At 39.3% G+C, this 21147-nt stretch overlaps 4 protein-coding genes across 4 annotated transcripts; 2 read left to right on the top strand and 2 right to left on the bottom strand.

The window, feature by feature from the left end:
* Nucleotides 1-801: 801 nt before the first annotated feature.
* On the top strand, nucleotides 802-1514 carry K444DRAFT_528351 (uncharacterized protein; the record flags this gene model as incomplete). The annotated part of the gene is made up of 2 exons (XM_024874717.1): nucleotides 802-934; nucleotides 982-1514. Coding segments are annotated over 2 exons (666 nt in total), but the record flags the coding sequence as incomplete, so codon positions are not given.
* Nucleotides 1515-4634: 3120 nt separating this feature from the next.
* K444DRAFT_528547 (heme peroxidase) lies at nucleotides 4635-6635 on the bottom strand (the record flags this gene model as incomplete). The annotated part of the gene is made up of 4 exons (XM_024874733.1): nucleotides 4635-5335; nucleotides 5381-5664; nucleotides 5713-6116; nucleotides 6165-6635. 4 exons carry the CDS (start codon nucleotides 6633-6635, stop codon nucleotides 4635-4637), a joined length of 1860 nt encoding a protein of 619 aa, XP_024737255.1.
* Nucleotides 6636-7736: 1101 nt separating this feature from the next.
* Nucleotides 7737-8274, bottom strand: K444DRAFT_612534 (uncharacterized protein; the record flags this gene model as incomplete). The annotated part of the gene is given in 3 exon segments (XM_024880151.1): nucleotides 7737-7861; nucleotides 7874-8171; nucleotides 8211-8274. Coding segments are annotated over 2 exon segments (237 nt in total), but the record flags the coding sequence as incomplete, so codon positions are not given.
* Nucleotides 8275-9381: 1107 nt separating this feature from the next.
* K444DRAFT_528451 (uncharacterized protein) lies at nucleotides 9382-9537 on the top strand (the record flags this gene model as incomplete). The annotated part of the gene is made up of 1 exon (XM_024874725.1): nucleotides 9382-9537. A coding segment is annotated over one exon (156 nt), but the record flags the coding sequence as incomplete, so codon positions are not given.
* Between the last annotated feature and the right edge of the window lie 11610 nt (nucleotides 9538-21147).

A 21147-nucleotide genomic window follows, 5' to 3' on the forward strand; every position in this document is an offset into this window, starting at 1 on the left:
AGACGATAGATCTGGGTGATATCAGATGAGGATAGATGATTGTATAAGTATGACGATGAGTTAGACAGAATACATTCGAGATATCTATTGCTAGTTTTGTCTGGCCATCCGCATGCGAAGGTTGCCTTATTCGGGTAGTGCCTATTTGTTACTTTGTTATTCTGGCTTATTCAATCCCTTTGCTTCCCATTTGCGAATTCAGGGCTCTTTAGCATAGACTCAATTCAGCCCTTGCTAGCGATCCAACTTAATATGTTTCACGATACCACAAGAGCTTCGTGTTTTTGGAGGCGTCTTCAGCGGAGGTGATGCCCAATCGTGAGGCTGGTGTGGATGCCACGCCCAGCCACACCAAATCATCCGCAGTGAGAATCGCAACTTTGTGCAATTCTCCAAGAATATTCATCACTTCCCCCTCCTCGTTTACAACATGTCCCAGCAGTTTCTTCGCACTTGTTAGTTGACTCTGTGCTATATTACGCTTCATCGCTGTGCTTTGACTCTTTGAAATCTCAATTATCAGACTACATTCCTTGCTATGTCTAATGGCAACAACCGAGGTCGGGGAGTGAGCGGCTTTTATGGTCCTATGAGCGGTGGGAGCAACTATTATGGCGGCTTTGTATACGTTAAGCCTAAGGCTATGGAAACGGTTGTCGGAGCGAATACCCAAGGATCCGTCCCGGAGGTGGATATCGAAGTCATCGAAGGCAAGGGAAAGGCTCAATTGGAAGACGGGGACCAGCAAGCTTCTCCTCAACCAATGGAAGAGTATGACCTCCTCCATCATTGCGAATAGAAATGGCACTAAAATACCGCAGACCCGTGTCAGTTATTCTTGTCATGGGTATGACTGGCGCTGGGAAGAGCAGCTTCATCCAGCACCTCACAGACTGTGATGTGAAGATTGGCCACGGCATGCTTCCATGTGAGCGTTGATAACCCTCCCTAAACAAGTAAATGATTTTAAACAACATACAGGTACATCTGAAATTGGGTTTTATTCTCTTACTTTGGGGAATCGCGCCGTCACCCTCGTAGACACTCCGAGCTTCGATGACAAAAATCGATCCGACTTAGAAATCCTCCAAGAAATTATTTATTTCCTAGGCTTAATATATTCCAGCACATCTGTAAAACTAGCTGGCATAATTTACCTGCAACGGATGACGGGTCTTGGCATACAGAGTTCGGCTAGGAGATGTCAGAATATTATTGAAGCACTTTGCGGGAAAAGTGCTCTCTCACACTTGGTCCTAGCCACAACGATGTTTGAAAGCGAGAACCCTTGGGAGGAGGAGAGGATAGTGAGGAGATGGTTTCAATACCACTGGGGGTTTTCACTCAAATCTGTGGCGGCGGTGTACCGCCATGACGACACAAAAAAGTCTGCGTGGCGAATTCTTAATTATATTCTGTCCCTCCAGGGGGGCATGGTGTTGGAAATCCAGCGGGAGATGATCGACCAGCGCAAGACCCTTGATCAGACCTTTATCGGCCAACAACTTCTCAAGGATTTGCTTAAAAGGAAAAGGGAGCTTGAAGAAAAAATGGAGCTTAAAGACAGGTTACTGGGGTTGCGGAATGATGGCGAAAGGTCCTACCTTACCAGAAGTTTGGCAGAGCTTGACAAGCAGAGGAAGAGTATCTACAGCATAGACTTCCAACACTTACGAATGGAATCGGACACCAGATATCAGGAGGAGATCGAGAGGTTGCTCAAGCTCCATAAGTGTCCCCTTGATGGTATAGGGCAGCAGCTATTGCAAACAGAGAACGAGATGCAAGATAGCGTGGAAAGTTCGGGGCTTAACAAAACTGGGAGTGAGGGGGGTGAGAGCGAGGTGAGAAAATACACCCAGTATACCCCTGTACTCAGCATGGGAATGACCACATCCAAGACCGGAAGTTCTCTACCAGAATTAACCCCACCCAGTATCGGCCTCGGCAGCTCACAGGTCGCGGTTTGTGCAGGTGTAGCTGACCTAAGGTTGGGACTTGCTAAAGCGCGTGAAGGGTCAGAGAGATCTAGGGCACCACTTAGTATTGCGGACAATGCCAGGGAACCACCCAGTCTTGATGGTAAGACTTCCAACCAAAGGGTCCATCCTTCCACTGGCTCCGGCGACTCACATGAAGACGGCTCGCGCTTTAGTCGGCTTTCCTACGAGAACTCCAGCAAATTGGATACAGAATCACGCCAGCCCTCTGAATTTTTGTCGGAGGGAGGAAGTAAGAAGGTTGTAAATCTTGAAACTGTCCGGAGCAATTCAGCAGGCTCTGAAAACAGTTCGAAGAGCGGTTTTATGACTGACTCAACCATTGTCGAAGACTTAACAGACTGGGAGGAAGACAGCGATGGAGATAATTACGTACACCAAGTCGAGTGTGACTATTCTGCTCTTGTGCAGAGAGATGTGGAGGATCAATCCTCTCTCGTTGGGGATAGTTTGGAGCCGATGAAAAGGGAGGTAGTAAATCGCCTCATGGAAGAATTCTCGATAATCTTCAACCAAAAATGGTGCCCTGGTTTCAGAAAATGCCCTTCAAATCCAGGCGATTCTGCATCGACATCAAGATCAACCTTTGGCTTCGAATTCGGGCAGGGCACCCTTGCAGGAGGAAATCCTGGAGGTGGTCGGAATGGTGATAAACGTGACGATGAGAATTTTAGCAACGATCCGAAGGACGGTCCTGGCGGAAAAGGCATACCGCCTGAATTCCCGCCGAATACAGATCAAACTCCGGCTGGATTTGCATGTCCATACCGAAAACGTAATCCTCGAAAGTATTGTGTACGAGACTGGCGTACCTGCGCGCTCACTCCTCACAAAACGTTAGCACGAGTCAAGTAAGTACTTTCTATGGCGCGACCTCAGATAGAGCTAATCGGTGTGGCGACCACAGAGGCCATCTGTACAAATACCACACTATTCACCAATGTCAACGATGCAAGAGTCTTTTGAAATCGGATGCCGAATTGAATTCTCATATTGAGACATCTAAAGATTGCCATCCAACGATTGCACCACCTGTGGATGGCATTACGAGGAATATAAAGGTTGTCCTGCAGTGCAAAAGGAAAGCATTCCCAGGTCAAACAGAAACAGAGAGGTGGAAGGAAATTTACACAATTCTCTTCCCGGATGATGAAGAGGTACCTGATCCTTGTAAGTGCCTCCAACCAAATTGAACAATAACCTTTTCTAGTCAATTTTCTCCCGTGATCGTGTTCAGGTTGTTAATGACAAGATCTTCCAGATTTCGAAGAAGTGCAAGACAAAGTGGAGAGCAGGTCCTTCTCTCCAGATTCGACACATCTCATCAACTGCGAAGATTTCATCCGCGATTCCGCCACGCGATTCGTTAGGAGCACTATAGAAAGCGAGTTGAACAACGAGATGCAACCAATCGAGGAGCGCTTGAAAGCGCAGCTACCTGGTATTGTCGAGCAAGCAGTGAGGCGTGCTTTTCTTGAATACCGCACCATGGTCGACGAGAATAGTCACACCGGCCCTTCTGTTGATTCTGGTTACGTCTCGAATCCGTCCCGCGCAGCTTCGTCTCAGGATAGCAAAGGAAAACAGCCCGCGAACAGTACTTCCGCTGGATTTTCGGTTTTATCTGCCGCATATTCGAACATTGCCCATGAGTCTTCAGAAGACGCGTTGTTATCTCCTTCTATCGGGACAGCTCCTGACTCTAATGTCGAGAGCACATCACACACACACCAGAGCTTTGCAAGCATGAGCTCTTCGGAACGAGTGCAATCTCAAGACCTTAGGGTCAACGAGTTCCTGCCGTTGGAGGAATTCCATTCAAGCAATCTATCCTTCTTCCCCGAGCAGTCGGGGGACTCAATATCAAATATGATGAACCTAGATTCTTTCAACTGGGACGCCCATCTTTAAGGAGATTCAAATTCAAGCAATACAGTTTGAATCTTGAAATGGTTTAATAAGCGTAAACTTTTCAGTTTTAAACTCAAGTTCATAGATAGGCTTCTCTCCTGAAGTCGAATCGGCTGAAGGTGAAGTTAATTACGAAGGTACGCATACAACCCGAAACAAGCTTAAAATTTGCAAATGGTTCAAGCTGTCGAGTGTTAATTCTCTCGCACATATTCAATTAACGTTTACTAACGTCAAAAACTAGGATCACCTGGACCTTCCTCGGAAGGTTCTGGGGGGATGTCACATGAACTTGCTCATGCAGCCAAGACTGACATTCACTCTTTCTTCGCTGAGACTTAAATGACTTAGCAGGCATGCTCTCGGAGAAGCCGTTTTTCAACCCAAAAAAAAGAGAGATTCCGTACGGTTTCTCGCCGGTCGGGCTAAAACCCCTCCCACCTTCTTCTTTCGAAACGGCGTCTCATGGCAATGTTTTCACGTTCCAGCCTTAGCCAGCTTGCGACAAAGACTGGGGCAGCGCCTTCGCCGGATCTGTCCAATCACAGCACACACTCTTACCATTCATCGCGTTTGATGGTGTCACCATGCACCTGCCATTGTCAAGTAAGCAAATTCTCTCTCATTCTAACCCCGACTAGACGCTTGAACCAAATCATTTTTTTGACCAATTTTGCAACGCTCGCTAAATATCCAAGTGCAATAGCTATTACGGGCTCACCCTCACGCGGTGGTCTCTACCCCTTTATACTCCGCAGCCTTTCCCACCTTCACCCACGGCCGAAACGCATTGTCCTTCCCCTTCAACGCCGGCTTCAACTCAGGAAAGTGCCTCATTAATATACTGCCCATCGTCTCGTTCTGCACCCACTTCAACCCCTCCTTCGTATATGCATGCTCGCCCCACGCATCGCCAGCTAAGAACCGATCACTCTTAATCCTCCGACTAGCCATCAGGATAAAGACCCTGAACGCCGTATCGCTGAATCCGAAACCCTTTGGCAGTGGTTCGGAAAACATGCCCACTAGCAAGTCAACCTTCTCGAGATCGCCAGCGTAAATACTACTAATTTTGTCCGCGAGCTCTTTATTCCCGCCTGTCAGTTCGAGGAAGGTCGCTGGGGATTTCATGTGGAAGAGCCGGCGGAACTCGCAATATCTTGGGACACCACGCTCGCGGTCTCTAAGGATGTCCACAGTTGCGATGTCCCGTGTTTGTTTGTCAGGAGTAGTGACTTGGCGCAGGAAGTCCGGGTGGTTATTGTGGGTTATGGCACCCGGATAGTTAATGCCAAAACTGTAGAAGGCGTCTCCGAAGGTGGTTGTTTCGTCGATCGCATTCTGAGCATCTGAGAAGGCGAGGTCTTTGATGGGTGTTGTTTTGGTGTGGGAGCCTGTTTTGGTGTCGAAGAAGGCGACATTGTCTGCGGATATCAGCGTTGAAATCCATTATGGGAGGATGGGCTCACCTGGGATGAGTGGATGCAGACGATAAACAGAGACGAATTCTTCTGTGAGGGAGTAGGGAACGTTGTTCTGGTCTACTCCTGACCCTGGAATTCCACATATATACTCGTTCTTTGAGATATGCCCAAGAAGCTTGTCGAGTTTCTCTCCCAGGAATCCCCACCAGTTTGCATGTAAAGCTGTGTCGATCGTTGGGTGGTCCAAGATCGCGGGAGTCCACTCCACAGTGTGGATCTTGGCCATCAAGGCACAATTTATGATTCTCGCTGTATCGAACAATTGATCACTAGTACGGTGTCAGTCGGTCTTCTCGTTACTCAGTCTTTAAACCTACCTGCTGAAATCAGGATGCTTCTCATGCAACATATCACAAATCACGTTGTGCTCCAGCGCAAACAGCGTATGCAGCAATTCCAATCCCAACCACCAATTCGTATTGAATCCAGTCTTGGGCAAGTTGTTCTCATCTCGTGGGAGATACTCCGTATGTCCCTCCTTCCTCATCTTCAGCTTTCCGAACTCGGCCCCCTGGCGAAGCGTCATGGTCGTTGCTTCATCCGACCCGTACATTTGTGAAGCATCCCACCATGCTGTGTTGATGTTCTTGTATGCAGGACAAGACTCGTCGAGTTTCGAGAGCGGGGCATCAGGCTTCGTGCGTGGGATTTTCATGTGCCCAGAGGGCCAGGTGTCGCCTGGGAGGAGTGGGATCTCGATATCTTCGGTTCCAGGATCATACTGTCATTGTCAGCCTCTCCATTCCTCTTCATTTAGGGCTAAACTCACGTCCTCATGCATAACCCAGTCGTGAAGTTGGAACTGTATCCAGGCAGCCGCGAGTAAATTCACAATCGTCGCTGGCTTAAATACTGTCCTCTTCAACAACTGCTCACTCACAACCCTCGGATTCGGAGTCAACAGTTCCTCCGGGGTCGGTTTCTTTGTATGCTCTCTGGTTACATTACGCCCAAATCTCATGCCTGTGCAACCCATTAGTGGCTCATCGAGTTTATTGAATAGTCCATCGGAGTTTCGCGTCACGAGATACCGAGGATCTTTCATGGGACAAGAGGCGGTGGTGCCTTGGGAATCGACATTGGGTAATACATCATGGAGATTGTCTCTTTGGAGCTCGAGCCGGAAAGCAAGGAGGTTGAAGACGCCGATAAAGGAGGGAAGTTTGTGCCAAGCCACAACCTTGTTTACTCCCTTGAAGACCTTGATGAGAACGCGGCCGGGAAATGATGGTTCTGACATGTTGTTTTCGTCGCTAGGTGTCTGAAGACGATGAAAACGTAACTCATACAGGGCGTGGAAGCCATCCTTAAGCATTTCGTGGGGATCTGCATGTATGATGCTCTGTGAGCAAATGAGACATCGAGGCTGAACTGGCGGAGCTGAATCCAGTTGAGCCGTCATCAGGACGCCACAAATCTCTCCAATTCGCCAAAATCATGCTTTTGGCGCAAGGTGCGGGACCTAAAGGAGAAAACATGCAGATACGGGCTCCTGCCTTTGGTCAGAATGCCGTAAGGCTGCGAGGTTGAAAGTGCTCACCTTTGTAATTGGGTGATGTAGGGAAATGCATGGTGAAAGCACACCGTGTGTGGCAGATCCTACCTCACAGGACGGCCGGATGCAAGCCTCTTTGGCGGCAGATGCATCCGATCGAAGAGATTTGATTGATGGAGGTGATTTGATGAACGTGCATTGGGCCCTGTTCTGAATCAAGAGGGATGCGCCACAAGCGACATAATCCCGACCAGCTCTATCAACCTACTTGATCTTTGCGAAGGTCGGATAAAAGAACAACGACAGATTCGGTTTCGATGAAAGGGTGGGACGATCTAATGTCCCAGTTTCCATTTTCCCTTTGATTGAATTAATTGATTAATGTCGTACGGGTACGGGTACTAGGCAGCTTAGCTCAGCTTATTGAGCAGCTCCCCTTTATTTAGCTAGATACCAGATGTACTTGTTTTATTTTCTTATAGCGCTAATTAAGCGCTATTTAAATATAAACTTTTTATAAACTTTGGATTAGTAATAGCTCTTTAAATTAAAGAAATTAAAAGTTTTATATTTTATAGCCTATAGATAAGCTTAAGTAAGCCTAGAAATTTAGCGAAAAAGTTCCTAAAACCAGATTTAAGAGCCCTATAAGCCCATAATTTATAAGGCCTTATAGGGCTCAAAAACGAAAACTTAATAAATTAGTATATTGTGAGGCTCCTAATATAGCAGGGTGCTACGCAAGTAGTCAAGGTAAAGGGGTAGAATATAGGGTAAAGTATGGAGTGTGTGACGGCGGGATCGAGGCAATGGTACAAAGGCTCAAAGATCCAGGAAAATCCCATGTATTGAGAATACTAAGCTAAGGAGAAGAAGGAGAGAGAGAAGGAAAGGGGATAAAAGGAGGGAAATACTAGCTAAAACCACTGAAACGCCGGCTAGCTAGGTGAAACCAGTCATGTGATAGCTACCCCCTTTTGGCCCCCAGCCAGCGCCGTCACATCACCCCCCCGGAAACCAAATCTGAATGCCCTCATTCAGGTATACAAAGGAAATAGGGTTTTGACGAAACCCCCAAAACGGCCAGCTTTTAATAGTCACTATCTAACTAATAGCCACCTCCACCTTCACCTGAGGCTCCAGAACTAGCCTCAGACCCAAAATCGTCTGCAGAACCTAAATCATCCCCAGAATCGTCCGCAAAATCATCCATAGAACTATCCAAAGAACCAAGCTCGTCCAGGGAACCGTCTATAGAATTGTCCGCAGAGCCCGAATTATCTGCAGAGTCCAAATCGTCCCCAGAACCATCCGCAGAACCGTCCAAATCGTTTATAGAACCGGAACTAGCCTCCGTATCCGATTTAAACTCGGCTCCAGAGCTAGCTTCGCCAGGATCTTGTCGGCTCTCGGTCTCCTCAGATAATAAATCATTAGTAGGAGGATGTTATAAATAAGCTCCTGGGATAGGATCGTCCGAATCGTCTAAATCGGAGGAGTAGTAGTATCGTACGAGGGGCGGCCGTATGAGAAGCGAACGAGGAGGAGGCAAACGAGGAAGGGGCGATTAAGGGAGGGATAATTGCGGAAGGGGCAATCGTGAGACAGTTACTTCTGTTTTAAATCGGCGAACTAGAACTAATTACCGGGTTTCTTCCGTTTTAAATCGGGAACCCGAAACCGATTAGCGTATCTCTTGTTTTAAATCGGAGGATCGCCGATTCTTGGAGGGAGATGCCGGTTCTTTTGCTCTCGTTAATATCGAGGAAGCGTTATCTGCTCTAGTTAAGGGCCGGACTCCGAGGTTAACTGGGTCATGGAGGACGGGAATCTTTTTTCTTTTAAGTCGGCAGAGGACCGACTATCGGGTTATTGTCTGTTCTAGTCAAGGGCCAGACTCCGAGGTTAACTAGGTCGTGGAGGACAAGGAACGTCGTCTGCTCTAGTTAAGGGCCAGGCTCCGAGGTTAACTAGGTCTTAGAGGACATATCAGGCTTGGCAATGATACCTGAGGCATTGATTCGGTATTGATACTAGATAGTATTACTCAGGTATTACTAATATCGATACGTATTGATACCGAATCGATTCTTATATCGCTTTCTATCCCGTACCCTTTAATTTTTACTCTCTTTACTTCTCTCACCTCATATTACGATTCCATTCAGATTATACTCTCAAAATGTCTTCTCTATCTGAACTAGACTCTTCCTTTTTAGCTTCTGCTTTAGCAGAATTAATTTTGACTTCCCAGAATTATACAAAATAGAGGTCTCCTGCTTGGGAGTACTATCGTTCTCCCACTAAGGAGAAGAACCAAGCTTATCTTTATTGCACTCATTATACTGATTCAGAAAAATCGCCATATGGTACTTCTATTACTCAGAATATAAAGAAGCACTTGAAAGGCTATTACTAGATTATTATTGAGAAGGTTTTAAGCAAGAACCAAGTGGCGGTTAATTTGTAATTGAAGTAATATTACTAATAAGCTACTGGAACGAGCGAGAGAGAGGAGCTTAATACCGAGATCCTGGAAGCCTATCTCAATAGCTCAATTATTACTAAAGCTTTGATTTCTCTTATTATTATACGGAATTTGTCTTATGCTCTCATTGAATGGCCAGAGTTCCATACCTTTTGCTAACTACTAAACCGAGCTATTACGGGCAAAATTACGACTTCTTATTCAGGAATTACTAGCTTAATTAAAGAAGCTTAGGGAAAATATCAGAATACCGTACGATAAGTACTTTAGGCTATACTCTCACTTATCTATATCTCTCTTAATATCTAGACTTCTCCAAATTAATGGCTTTTACTTGCGATCTGTGGCCACTTTACTACGTATAATAGAAAGTAATAAAAGGCCCTTCTTGCTTTAAAGAAGGTTTCTGGCCATAGCTCAGAGGCTTAAATGGCAGTTTTTTGGCTATGTGAGGTGTTTGTTGGTAGGTAATAAGACAATAGAATGAATCAGTGTATTGTGAAACCACAGTATTAAATTCAGTACAGAACTAATCTCTGTCCCTCCTGTAAGGTCCAGGGAAGCCCCCTCTAAATAGGAGGCCCCGATGGCATACATATAATTAGTGATTTATAAGCCTAATGCATATGATGTAAACAGTAGTTAGTTGGGATATCAAAGGGCTGCCGAACTCCCTGATTAACACCCGCAATATCCGAGGTTCGTCACATGCCCTTAAGTCACGTGCGTCCCTGCACACATCACAACTATGCCCCCCTCCTAGGATCTTGTCCCCAAGATCCATTAATCCATCCTAGTAAATATTTAATCGATTATTTATTCAATCGACGTAAACTTCCAGTGTCTTGGGAGGTGGTTTTGCTAATGCGATCTGGACAATGGACGTAAAAATCGTCCAATCAGATCGGGGCTGAGTAAGCGAGAAGGAAGGGTAATTGCACCCCAGGTATAGGGGCTAGCCGGTAATCGCGATTTCGTTTGGGATCTGAGCGTTCTAATTAGCTCGATCCAAAGTGCCAAGGCGCTACCCCACAAAACCAACGCCACCTGTCAGATCTCGTATCAGAATAATCTGAATAGCTACATGGAAAGTATTTGATAAATATTCGTATGAGAAACCCATGCGAATATTTCTGAGGTCCTGGAGATTATTTGCGGGCTCCTGGAAGCATGCGTTAATCGGTTATGCTAGTTTCCGATTAGGACTAGCGCGAAAACTGGTGGTTAATCCAGGTGGTTCTCTACCTCTATAAAAGGATCTCTTCGCGTCGCTATACGCTCTCTTCCTTTCTAATAACTATATATATAACTTTTTCTGTTATTACCTTCTAGCCTCTTTTTCTGCCCTTCTCCAAGTCTTCTTTAATTGTTTTTAATTAATTCCATAATATCTTCTTCTAGCTTCGTCGTCCGTCCCTATAATAATAAGCGTAAAGGTAACCTCGCAGCCTCCTTTCCTATTACTAGTAGATGCTTAAAATGTTTCAAGTATTTGCTTATTAATCCCTTTACCTTATATATTATAGTACCTGGCAAGAAGAATTATGACCGTTATAATAAGGATTCTGAGTTTTATATATTAGTAAGTTCTTTAGCTTTAATATCTATTAAAGCTAATGCGATTTCAGATTCCTTACTACTTATTAGAGGCTTGCTAGTTCTGGGAAGACACCATTATAACCTTTAAGAAATTTCTTGAAGTATATCCTGAATAGTATTATACTAATAAGGATAATGCTATTAATTAAGTTTTTAAAGACTAGAAGGATACTAATAAGCTTCGGAATTCTTCTTCCTATCTTAATAAGATAGATAATAATACCACTTGGGTTAGTATCCCAAAAGTAAGTTTTTTCTAATATGCTTAGGTACTTACTAATTCCTTAAAGAAATACCATAATATCTACCTTTAAGGCATTGACCTTATTACCGAGCTTACTACTGAGATTACTAAGTAGTCTATTACTAGTGCTTTAAGCGCTAATAATATAATACTTATGGCTATTCGGGACCTGACTTCAGAAGTTCGGGCCTTCCGTAAGGCATATATAGCTATTATAAGTTCCTTACTTACTCTTCTTAATATCCTTAATACTAATATTATTATAGTATGACTATATCCCGTTAAGAGATAAGCGGATTCCGGAAAGTATTAGCTAATTCTTTATTAAGTCCTAAATAGGGCCGGCGTCTGGCGTTCTTGCTTTGGAAATTAGGAATTTGTGGGAATTAGAGTTTATTTATTTAAGATACCCGTAGCTAGTCTACCTATAATAAACCTTTCTTAATCCTAAACCTTTTTCTAATAATTTAAATATAATTCTCGTAAGCCTTAATAAAACCCTAGAAAACCTTTATAAGTAAAAAACCCAGGGAAAAAGTATCTCTATTATTATTCCGGGCCTTTTCTTGGCCATCCAGGTCCTCTTTTTCTTTTAAGTAGCCTTTTTCTTAGTGGTCCAGAATTCTTTTTGACCTTAAGAGGTTATTAAGAGATAGTTTCGGATTCCAAGCCATGGTTTTGGTTATATAATTTCAGAAGTTTCTTGGAATTTTCAAGGTTAGAGAAAGCAGGTAACCAGGTATTATAATCTTTAGGCCAGGCTTTTTATTTAATTAAATACTATTACTTCTTGCTTCTACTATCTTATTAGTAATTAATAATGGCTTTTACTTCCTATTCTTATTCTTTATTATTATCCGCTAATTCCGGAAGTTCTCCGGAAAAGTATAGGTATGGCTCCTAACTCTTTTTTGCCATATACTTTTTAAGGAAGAAAATATGGAAAGTTAGATATAAATAATTATATATACTTAGTAGTTCTAACTTATATACCGAATTACTAATATATTTAAGGATCCTAAACAGACCTATAAATTTTGGCTTAAGCTTTCCTGCCTTAAGTTTAATATTCCTTATTAATAGTATTACCCAGGCTTCTTTAGAGTAGTATTTAGCTAACCGGTACCTATTATAGTAGGTTTCCCGGTTATTTTATATATAATGCCACAAATCCTTAAGCTTTCTCTACTTTACTTTAAGGATTTCTAGCCTCTTATATATAGCTAGTACCTCCTCTATAATCCTATTCTCAGGATTTTATAGAAGTTAAGAATAGTATTCGTAATATATATGGAAAGATATATCCTATAAAACCTAATATTTTAAGTTATTATATGCAAATTCCATAAAAGATAACTTCTTAAACTAATTATTCTTTTAGGTATTATAATAATATCTCAGGTAGTATTCCAGGGCCTGGTTCTGCCTTTCTATCTAACTATCTATCTAAGAATAGTAAGCTATATTCAAATACTATTTATATATTAAGTAAAAGCAGAAAGCGGACCAGAACTAGCTAGTAAATACCATTTCTTGGTCAGAAATAATTCTATTAGAGAAGCTAAAGATCGAGAAAATATATTCCCATATAATCTTGGCAAGCTCCGGAAAGTTAATAGTCTTATAATATATAATATATCTCGCTATTTTAGAGTACTAGTTAATAACCACAAGAATTATATTAAAATCGGGACCTCCTGCCAGGTTCTTATATAATGGCAGACCTATAATAAAATCTATAGAGATCTTACTTCAGGATCTCTCAGGCTATAGTAAACTGCCAAGTAGGCTATATAGCAAATACCTCTTTGCCTTAACTCTCTAGTAAATATTATATTCTTAATAATAATTATAAATATTTCCTTTTATGTTCTCCTAATACTAGGACCTTCTAAAAAGCTCGAGAGTTTTCTCTACTTTATAGTATCTAGCTATTAGGTTATTATAATAAAGCTTTATGACTTCTTAATATAAAGCGGGATTATTAAATATAATAATTCTTGAATAGTACCTGAGTAGGCCCGAATTATTTTTCCAGATTTCTTTTCCCTTAGTATCTTTCTTACTAAGCCTCTATTTTATAATATTCTAATATTAAGAATTATTTCTCTAAGCTACCTGGATAATATTTAGAAGGGATTTAGATAGAGGAGCTAGTACTATAGCTCTTTTAGTAGCCGCGTATATCTATATACGGGGAATTAGGTATTTATAATTATCTAATTTAAAAACTCGGGGGACTAAGAAGTTTTTAGTTCTATTAAGTAATACGGTTATAGATACCCTTATTACCTTAGCTATAGTAGTAGAGCCTTTAAGATATCTCCCCATACCTTGCTTCTTAACTAATTTTATAGTCAAGGGATTTATAAGATAATCTATCTACTTGTCTTATAATAAATATTTCTTCTTGGCTATTACGGATATGGCAAGTATTAAATAATACCTATTCTAAAGAGAGAACTCTTTAGATATCTATAAGGACCTCTAAATCATAACTATAAAAGCTTTCTTTAACTTGTTCTAAAAGGTCAGAAGCCAAGTTATATTAATAGGACCTTCTTTATAATTAGGTCTTTTACTAGGTCTGTCCACTGGATTTGAGGCGCCTCTATAATAAATAATATTAAAATCATATATTACAAGATATATTACCTAATATACTTAATAGCTCTCTAGATACTTTATTTCTATAAAGTATTAGAGGTTATTATAGTTTATAATAACCTTAATCATGAACCTGGATTCTTTAAGGTAATAATACTAATACTTAAAGGCTTTAATAATTGCAAGTAGCTCCCTATTATGGGTATTATAGTTACGTTTGGCTCCAGAGAGTTTCCGGGACCAGAATACTACTAGATACTAGTGTTTTTTTGGGCTATTACTAGGATTAACTTATTATAAAATAATACTAGTAATTACGAATTTTGATATATTAGTTTTAATACGAATTTTCTTGGAAGGATTAAAATAGACTAGGATAGGTATTATAGTAAAAGCTTTTTTTAAAGTCTTAAAGCTTTTAGCCGCTTTATTTATTTATATAAAGAAACCGGATTTCTGGCCCTTTTCTATTTCTTTTAAGAGATCTATTAAGCCTATAGTTACCTGAAAGTAATAGTAGATAAACCTGCAGTAGAAATTAGTAAATCCAAGAAATACTTAGATATTATAGAATAATTCTGGTTCTGGCTATTTAATAATATTACGGACCTATTTAGGATCCGTATAAATATCTTTTATTCTAATAAAAAAGCCCAAAAATTCGACTTTCTTAATATTAAACTCGTATTTACTAAGTTTATAAAATAGGTTATTTTTATATAGCCTGGTAAGTACCTAGCAAACGTAATTATGGTATTTATCCTTATTTCAAGAGTAAATAAGAATATTATCTAAATAAATAATTATGAAATAATTCAGGAGCCCTATAAGCATAGTATTAATATATACTTGAAATATGGCTAGTATATTAGCTAGCCCAAAAGGTATTATAAGATATTTAAAATAGCTATAGCAGGTCCTAAAAGCTATTTTTTACTTATATTCTTTACGAATTCTTACCTAATAATATATATCCTTAAGATCTAGCTTTATAAAGATCTTGGCTTCTCGAAGCTAGTCAAGGATCTTATTAATAAGAGAAAGCGGATACTAATTCTTAATCATGACTTAGTTAAGTCTATAATAATTAATATAAAGATATAGTCCTTTATCTTTCTTGGGAACAAAAAGAATAGGCACTCTTACTAGGCTTTTATTAGGCCTTATCTAACGTTTATAAAGCGTATCCTGTAAATATAAATATAATACTTCTAGTTAGGTCTCTAATAGATTATATAAAGGCCCATACGGGACCATACTATCTATATTAATAGAGTATTTAATATTGCCAAGATTAGGAAGTTCTAAAGCTTTATTAGGGTTAAAAACCTCTAAGAAGTCTTTATATTTATTATCCCGGAAGTAGATAAGTACCTCTAAGGCCCCTTTCCGGAGGATATTAATTTGCCGTATTAAAAACTCCTATTTAGTATTACTAGAACCATATAATAAAGTAGAGACCTAGTAACTATTACAAATATATAAAGCCTATTATCTAGGACAGTTATATTTGCCTTTAGTTAAGAATAAAACTTGAGGCACTAGCTTAGGGTACCAGTTAAGCTCCTTACCAAATTCTTTTAGTATTAGGATCTTAATATTATTAGGCCATATAGGTATATATGCCTATTATTTCTTAATATAATCTATATATTATATAAGAATTACTTTATAAAATTCCATGCTAAAGATAAGGCTATAAGAGCCAATATTCTTATACCTATAGAACCAGAGCTTAAAAGAATGCGTCTTGCTATAATTATCTATAATAAATACCTTAAGATTATAGGCTTAATAGACCTTAAATCTATTCCTATAAAAGGTTATAAATTCTTGGTTATACTTAGCTAAGGCGGCAAAGCCCCGGCTTTGAGCCTAATTATTATTAAGGAAGTTATAGTCTAATCCGGTATTACCGAGTTCGCTATATATCTCTGAGGTACCTACTTCTGGCTATATTAATCTTGCTTGAATAGTTATATAAAGTAATATGCCTTTTTTATTATGGCCAAAATTATTAATATTTAAGATTTGGCCTTCCCTTTTCCCTGTTCCTTAGGAGGGTTTCCTCTAGAGCGCTCCTCTATAGTAATAGTATTAACCTGCTTCTATAGACGCCTTGACTTTTCTATGGTTTTGGCCTTATTAGGGTTCTGCCGAGCCTATTTAGTATACTTGGAATACTTCATATTTCCTGAGAAGTATTCTTTCTATCCATAAGTCTAATAAACCATACCTAAAGTAGAACTAGTATTCTATTAAGGCCTTAAAGGAGCCAAAGTATTATCTAAGGGTTTCTCACGTGATTTTCGGAACTTATTCTTTCTTTTTTAATGGCCTTACGAATCAGAATTCGCTAAGTCAGAGTCCTTGGGGGCAGAATTGCCCTTACTAGACTCCCCCGCCTTTGCTTTCCTTAATTTGGGATAAGTAGTATATTCTACTTTCTGAGCTTTCTCAAGCTACTCGGAAATAGATACCGCCTTATTTCCTAAGAAAATAGATATAAATATCTAACGAGTCTTATAGTTAGATAAAGCAGTATCGAGAGTCCGGACCCGGTCCCTCTCAGGGCATAGGTCCTAGTTAACTTCGAGACTAATTATCCGAATATATAACTCGGTAACTATCTCGCTATCCTTCTAATAAAGATCTCGGAGTTCCTTAAAGGCATCTTATTAACGGGTTTAAGGTACTTAGAGTATATTAGCCAAGTAGGCCTTAAATCGCTCCTAATAAACCTCATATAATAATAGGCTTTGCTTTATTATAGCCTCCCAAGTATCGTGAGGTTCGTCCCTAAGGGCACTTATAGTAGAGTTAATTCTAGAAGAGTATCTATTATAAGTCCAAGGCTAGGTCCTAAAGACTGCCTTCCAGGAGAATACGAATGTTCTCTATTCCTTAAGGGACTTTCTATAATATAAGTTAGGCGTCCGGACCTTAAGAAGCTTCTCTCGGTCCAAATATATCTTTAGGATATTATATAGTGGCTCCTAACAAATAGTATTGAGATTACTCTCAAAGCTTATTATATTAGGAAAGGGGATAGGTTCTAATCCTATTTCAGGAAGTTCTCTAGTAGGAATTATCAAGGAAGAGGAGGTAGACTTATGAATAGAGTTTCTATAAGATATAGTAAACCGCAAGGTATCCCTGAGGATACCCTTATATTACTCTAACTATAGGATATGCTAGTTAATTACATCTACTAATTCTTGCTTTTGTTAGAGCGCTTTGACTTTAGTATATAAGCCCTGTTCCGTAGCTTGGGCAGTAGTAACTCGGGCATTAATCTCGGTATCTTAATTATTACCGGGATTATTTCCGTTATTATTACTGGCTCTCGGAGGCTCCTGAGGGGCCCCGTTAAAAGTATTAGACAAGCCTTTGCCATTACCTATATCGGGGTTAATCTGGTTAACTTCCTCTATAGGAATAGCTTTGGTAAGGGGTCATATATTTCACAGATTTCGAGATATAATTGCTTATTAAACTACTTCCTTTGAGGGTAGAGAGATTAGCTTGTGAGGTATTTATTAGTAGGTAATAAGATAATAGAATGAATTAGTATATTATGAAACCACAGTATTAAATTCAGTATAGAACTAATCTCTGTTCCTCCTATAAGGTCCAGGGAAGCCCCCTCTAAATAGGAGGCCCTAATGGCATATATATAATTAGTGATTTATAAGCCTAATATATATAATATAAATAGTAGTTAGTTGGGATATTAAAGGGCTGCCGAACTCCCTGATTAATACCTGCAATATCCGAGATTCGTTATATGCCCTTAAGTCACGTGCGTTCCTATATATATTACAGGCTAGTTCTTTAAAATTACGGCATTATTAATAAGCTTGGAGCTATTATAAGTAATAATGCTTCTATAAATAATGTTCTTTGTTATATGATTTAAAAGGAGCTAAAGGATATGCTTGGCTTAAATTAGAAAGCAGATTACTAGCATATTTGCTATCTGGGCCATATTATTAATCTGATTATATAAGCCTTCTTATTTATGAATTAGGTTAGCTTGGAGAAGCTTGATTTATATAATGAGCAAGAGTAAGCTAAAGCCTTTAATATAATAGAGGCAATAAGGGCCTAATTCAGGCTAATAGGTTCCCTTGGCCAAGTATATAATATTATAGTTCATATTCGTGGATTAGCTAGAAGAATAGAGAAGTTCCGTATACTTATAGGAAGGCTAATTCTAATAGATAATTATATGAGATGGAATAGCTAGTATAAGATGCTTCTTGTATTACTTAACTTATGGCCTATAGTAGAAAGGTATTATTAAGATTATAAAGAGGAGCTTGAGGAGGATATCTTAACTCCTAAAGATTAGAAAAAGCTTCGTATGATTAAGGAGTTCCTTGCTCCTTTTATACGAGCTACTCTTGCTACTAAGGGCTCGACTTCTCTTGATTCTACCCTTTTTATAATAGATATTTTAATTAAATACCTCTAAGAAGAGAATATAAGTTTTCCTTTTCTATTATATAATTATACTAATTCTAATAGGCCAAATATTAGAAGAGTAGAGATCCAGAAGGAAAAGACTTTCTTTGCCAAATTAAGGTAGTATATAAGGTTCTGGATAATTATTATATAAAGACTAATATATCTCTAGTTTATACTACTGTATTAATTTTAAATTCTCGTAATTATATAAGATATATTAAGATATACTGGCTAAAGAAATAGTCCAAACTAGTTCTAGTTAAGGTTAAAAAGCTCTGGGAGAAATATAGGAAAAGGGCTATAATTATACCTATTTCTCTAGCTTTTTTGTATAATAGCTTGTCTTATGAAATATTAGAACTAGATACTTTTAATCGAATTTCTATATCTCTCCGGGTAGTAGCTCGGCCTATAAGTTAAGACGAGTTTGAGGACTATAACTCACTAGTATTACATGATCCTGGTAAATAGGGGGCCCTTGCTTAGTAGTATTAGGATATATAGAGGTAATACTAGCCAAGGCTCTCTCTTATGGCTATTAATATTCTCTCTATTTCACTAATAAGTAATGAGCCAGAGAGAGTATTTTCAGGGAATTAACGTATAGTAGGCTAGGATAGGGCAAAAATAGAGGCAGAGACTATTGAGATATGAGAGTACTTAAAGTATTAGAAAAAGAGTAGAATTCTAAATACTTTCCTTGAAACTAGCTAGGGAAAAATTAAAAAAGGGTAAATATTAAGAGCTTAATATAGTTTATTAGGTATTATATAAAAGCCAGGCAATCGTATAATATAAAGAAAGTAGTCCTATCTATTTATTTGTAATAGAAGGAATACTCTGGCCAGGGTAATATCCAGGCTTTGAAACCCGGCTACTTCGTATAATTTGAGGGGGTTTAGGTTATTCTCTACTATTACCCTCTCCCCTATTATTATTAATATCTCATATATTATAATAGGTCGCATGACTATAACGAATATAGTTACTATATGCTTTATGCCACTCTTCTCCAGGAACCCTTAAGCATTTCTCAAAAATGCCTTGACTATTTTGGCAAGTAGTATAAGGAGTACGGATATTAACTTGGCTACTATATTATTTAGTATAGATCATATAAAGTATAAAGAAGTAACTTATACTCGTTGAGTTAAGATTATATTAATAACCTCAGGAAAAAGCGGGATATTAAAGGTATTAGGAGTATAGGGACCCTTGATTATGATATCTAAGGGGGCAGGATTGGCAATATTAAAGGTATTTCGCTATTGAGGGCTACTAGTAATAATAGATAGCTCTAGTTTATTATCTCTTATATAAAGGAAGTAATATACGTTATTATAGCCATTAAGACAAGTCCAGATTACTAGATCTTGCTGAGCTTGAGCTGTTATCTTAACTAGTATATGTATATATATATATATGTATATGTGTGTATAGGGATAGGTAGAATAGAGGGTATATGGAAAGTATATATAAATTGGAGAGAGGGTTAGGAGCTAAGAGCTTATTTTAAAGGTATCTGAATTATTGAAAATTAAAAATGGGAGTATAAATAACTCAGATTAAGCTATATTGTATTATATGAAGCTATGATTCACGTAGTTATTTAGTATAGTTTAGACGATGGCACCAAAATTAGCTGGGGCCTTAGAAATAGGGCAAAGTATTACTAAGAATTGATTCGGTATTAATAGTATTGATACCTTACGATTCTGGCATTGATACGTATCGATACCGGAAATTAGGTATTTCTGCCAAGCCTGGGACGTATCTTTCTTCTTTGAGTTCGGGAAGATTGCCTACCGAACGTCAGGAGCGGAATTCTGTCTTTGCTCCCCAAGGACAAGCACGGGTCCTTTGCCGGTAGTATTATATCGCCTCTATAGGCCAAGTCGAGTGAGCTTAGTATTATGTAACGGCGGGATCGAGGCAATAGTACAAAGGCTCAAAGATCTAGGAAAATCCCATGTATTAAGAATACTAAGCTAAGGAGAAGAAGGAGAGAGAGAAGGAAAGGGGATAAAAGGAGGGAAATACTAGCTAAAACCACTGAAACGCCGGCTAGCTAGGTGAAACTAGTCATATAATAGCCACTCCCTTTTGGCCCCTAGCTAGCGCCGTCACAGAGTGAAGCGTGGAAGTATAATTAATTCCAAGAACTGGTTCTCAGTAATAAACTAATCGATGCCCATTTTCAAAGCTCGCATGCCTCCATATATAGAATCTAGTGTTCCGCTAGATATACGGAAGCACTAGTCCCAATTTGGGAGTGCGATCCCACATAAGCACTAGCCTAATTAGGCTACCAAATCCAGCTAAACGCTCGCTGTTAATGTGCGCATTACATATATAGACTCCCTAAAATTAAAATACTATTTTAAGGAATCTTTTTATTATAAATTAGAGAGCACGTGATTATAATACAGGGGTTATAATATACTAGCTTAGATTTATATTGAAAAATCTAATTTTAGAATTTTAAAGAGCTCAGATAGCTAATTAAATACCCTGCCCCAATCGACACCGGGGGGGGGGGGGGGGGTCGTTTTAGTCTTTCCCTTTTCGCCAAGCGAGAGTTTTGAATATTATTCCCTCACCTTCTAAAAAATTGTAATAAAACCCCCTAAAAGTTTAGAGCTACGAACCTATAATAAAAGAAAGACAATTTGATTTACTTCCGTTTTATTATATAAAGCTTAATGTAAAAGTATTCGGACTTAGGAGTGCTATAATACGCAATTTTTCAAAAACTAGAGATTTTGGTGGTTTCTTGCCTTAGGCGAAAATGGACGGATTTTAATTCGGTGCGCCTCGTCGTCTCCCCTTGTTGACGCTAAAATTGCAGT

The sequence above is a fragment of the Hyaloscypha bicolor genome, assembly GCF_002865645.1.
Source record: "Hyaloscypha bicolor E unplaced genomic scaffold K444scaffold_60, whole genome shotgun sequence".
NCBI classification, from domain to species: Eukaryota; Fungi; Ascomycota; class Leotiomycetes; order Helotiales; family Hyaloscyphaceae; genus Hyaloscypha; species Hyaloscypha bicolor.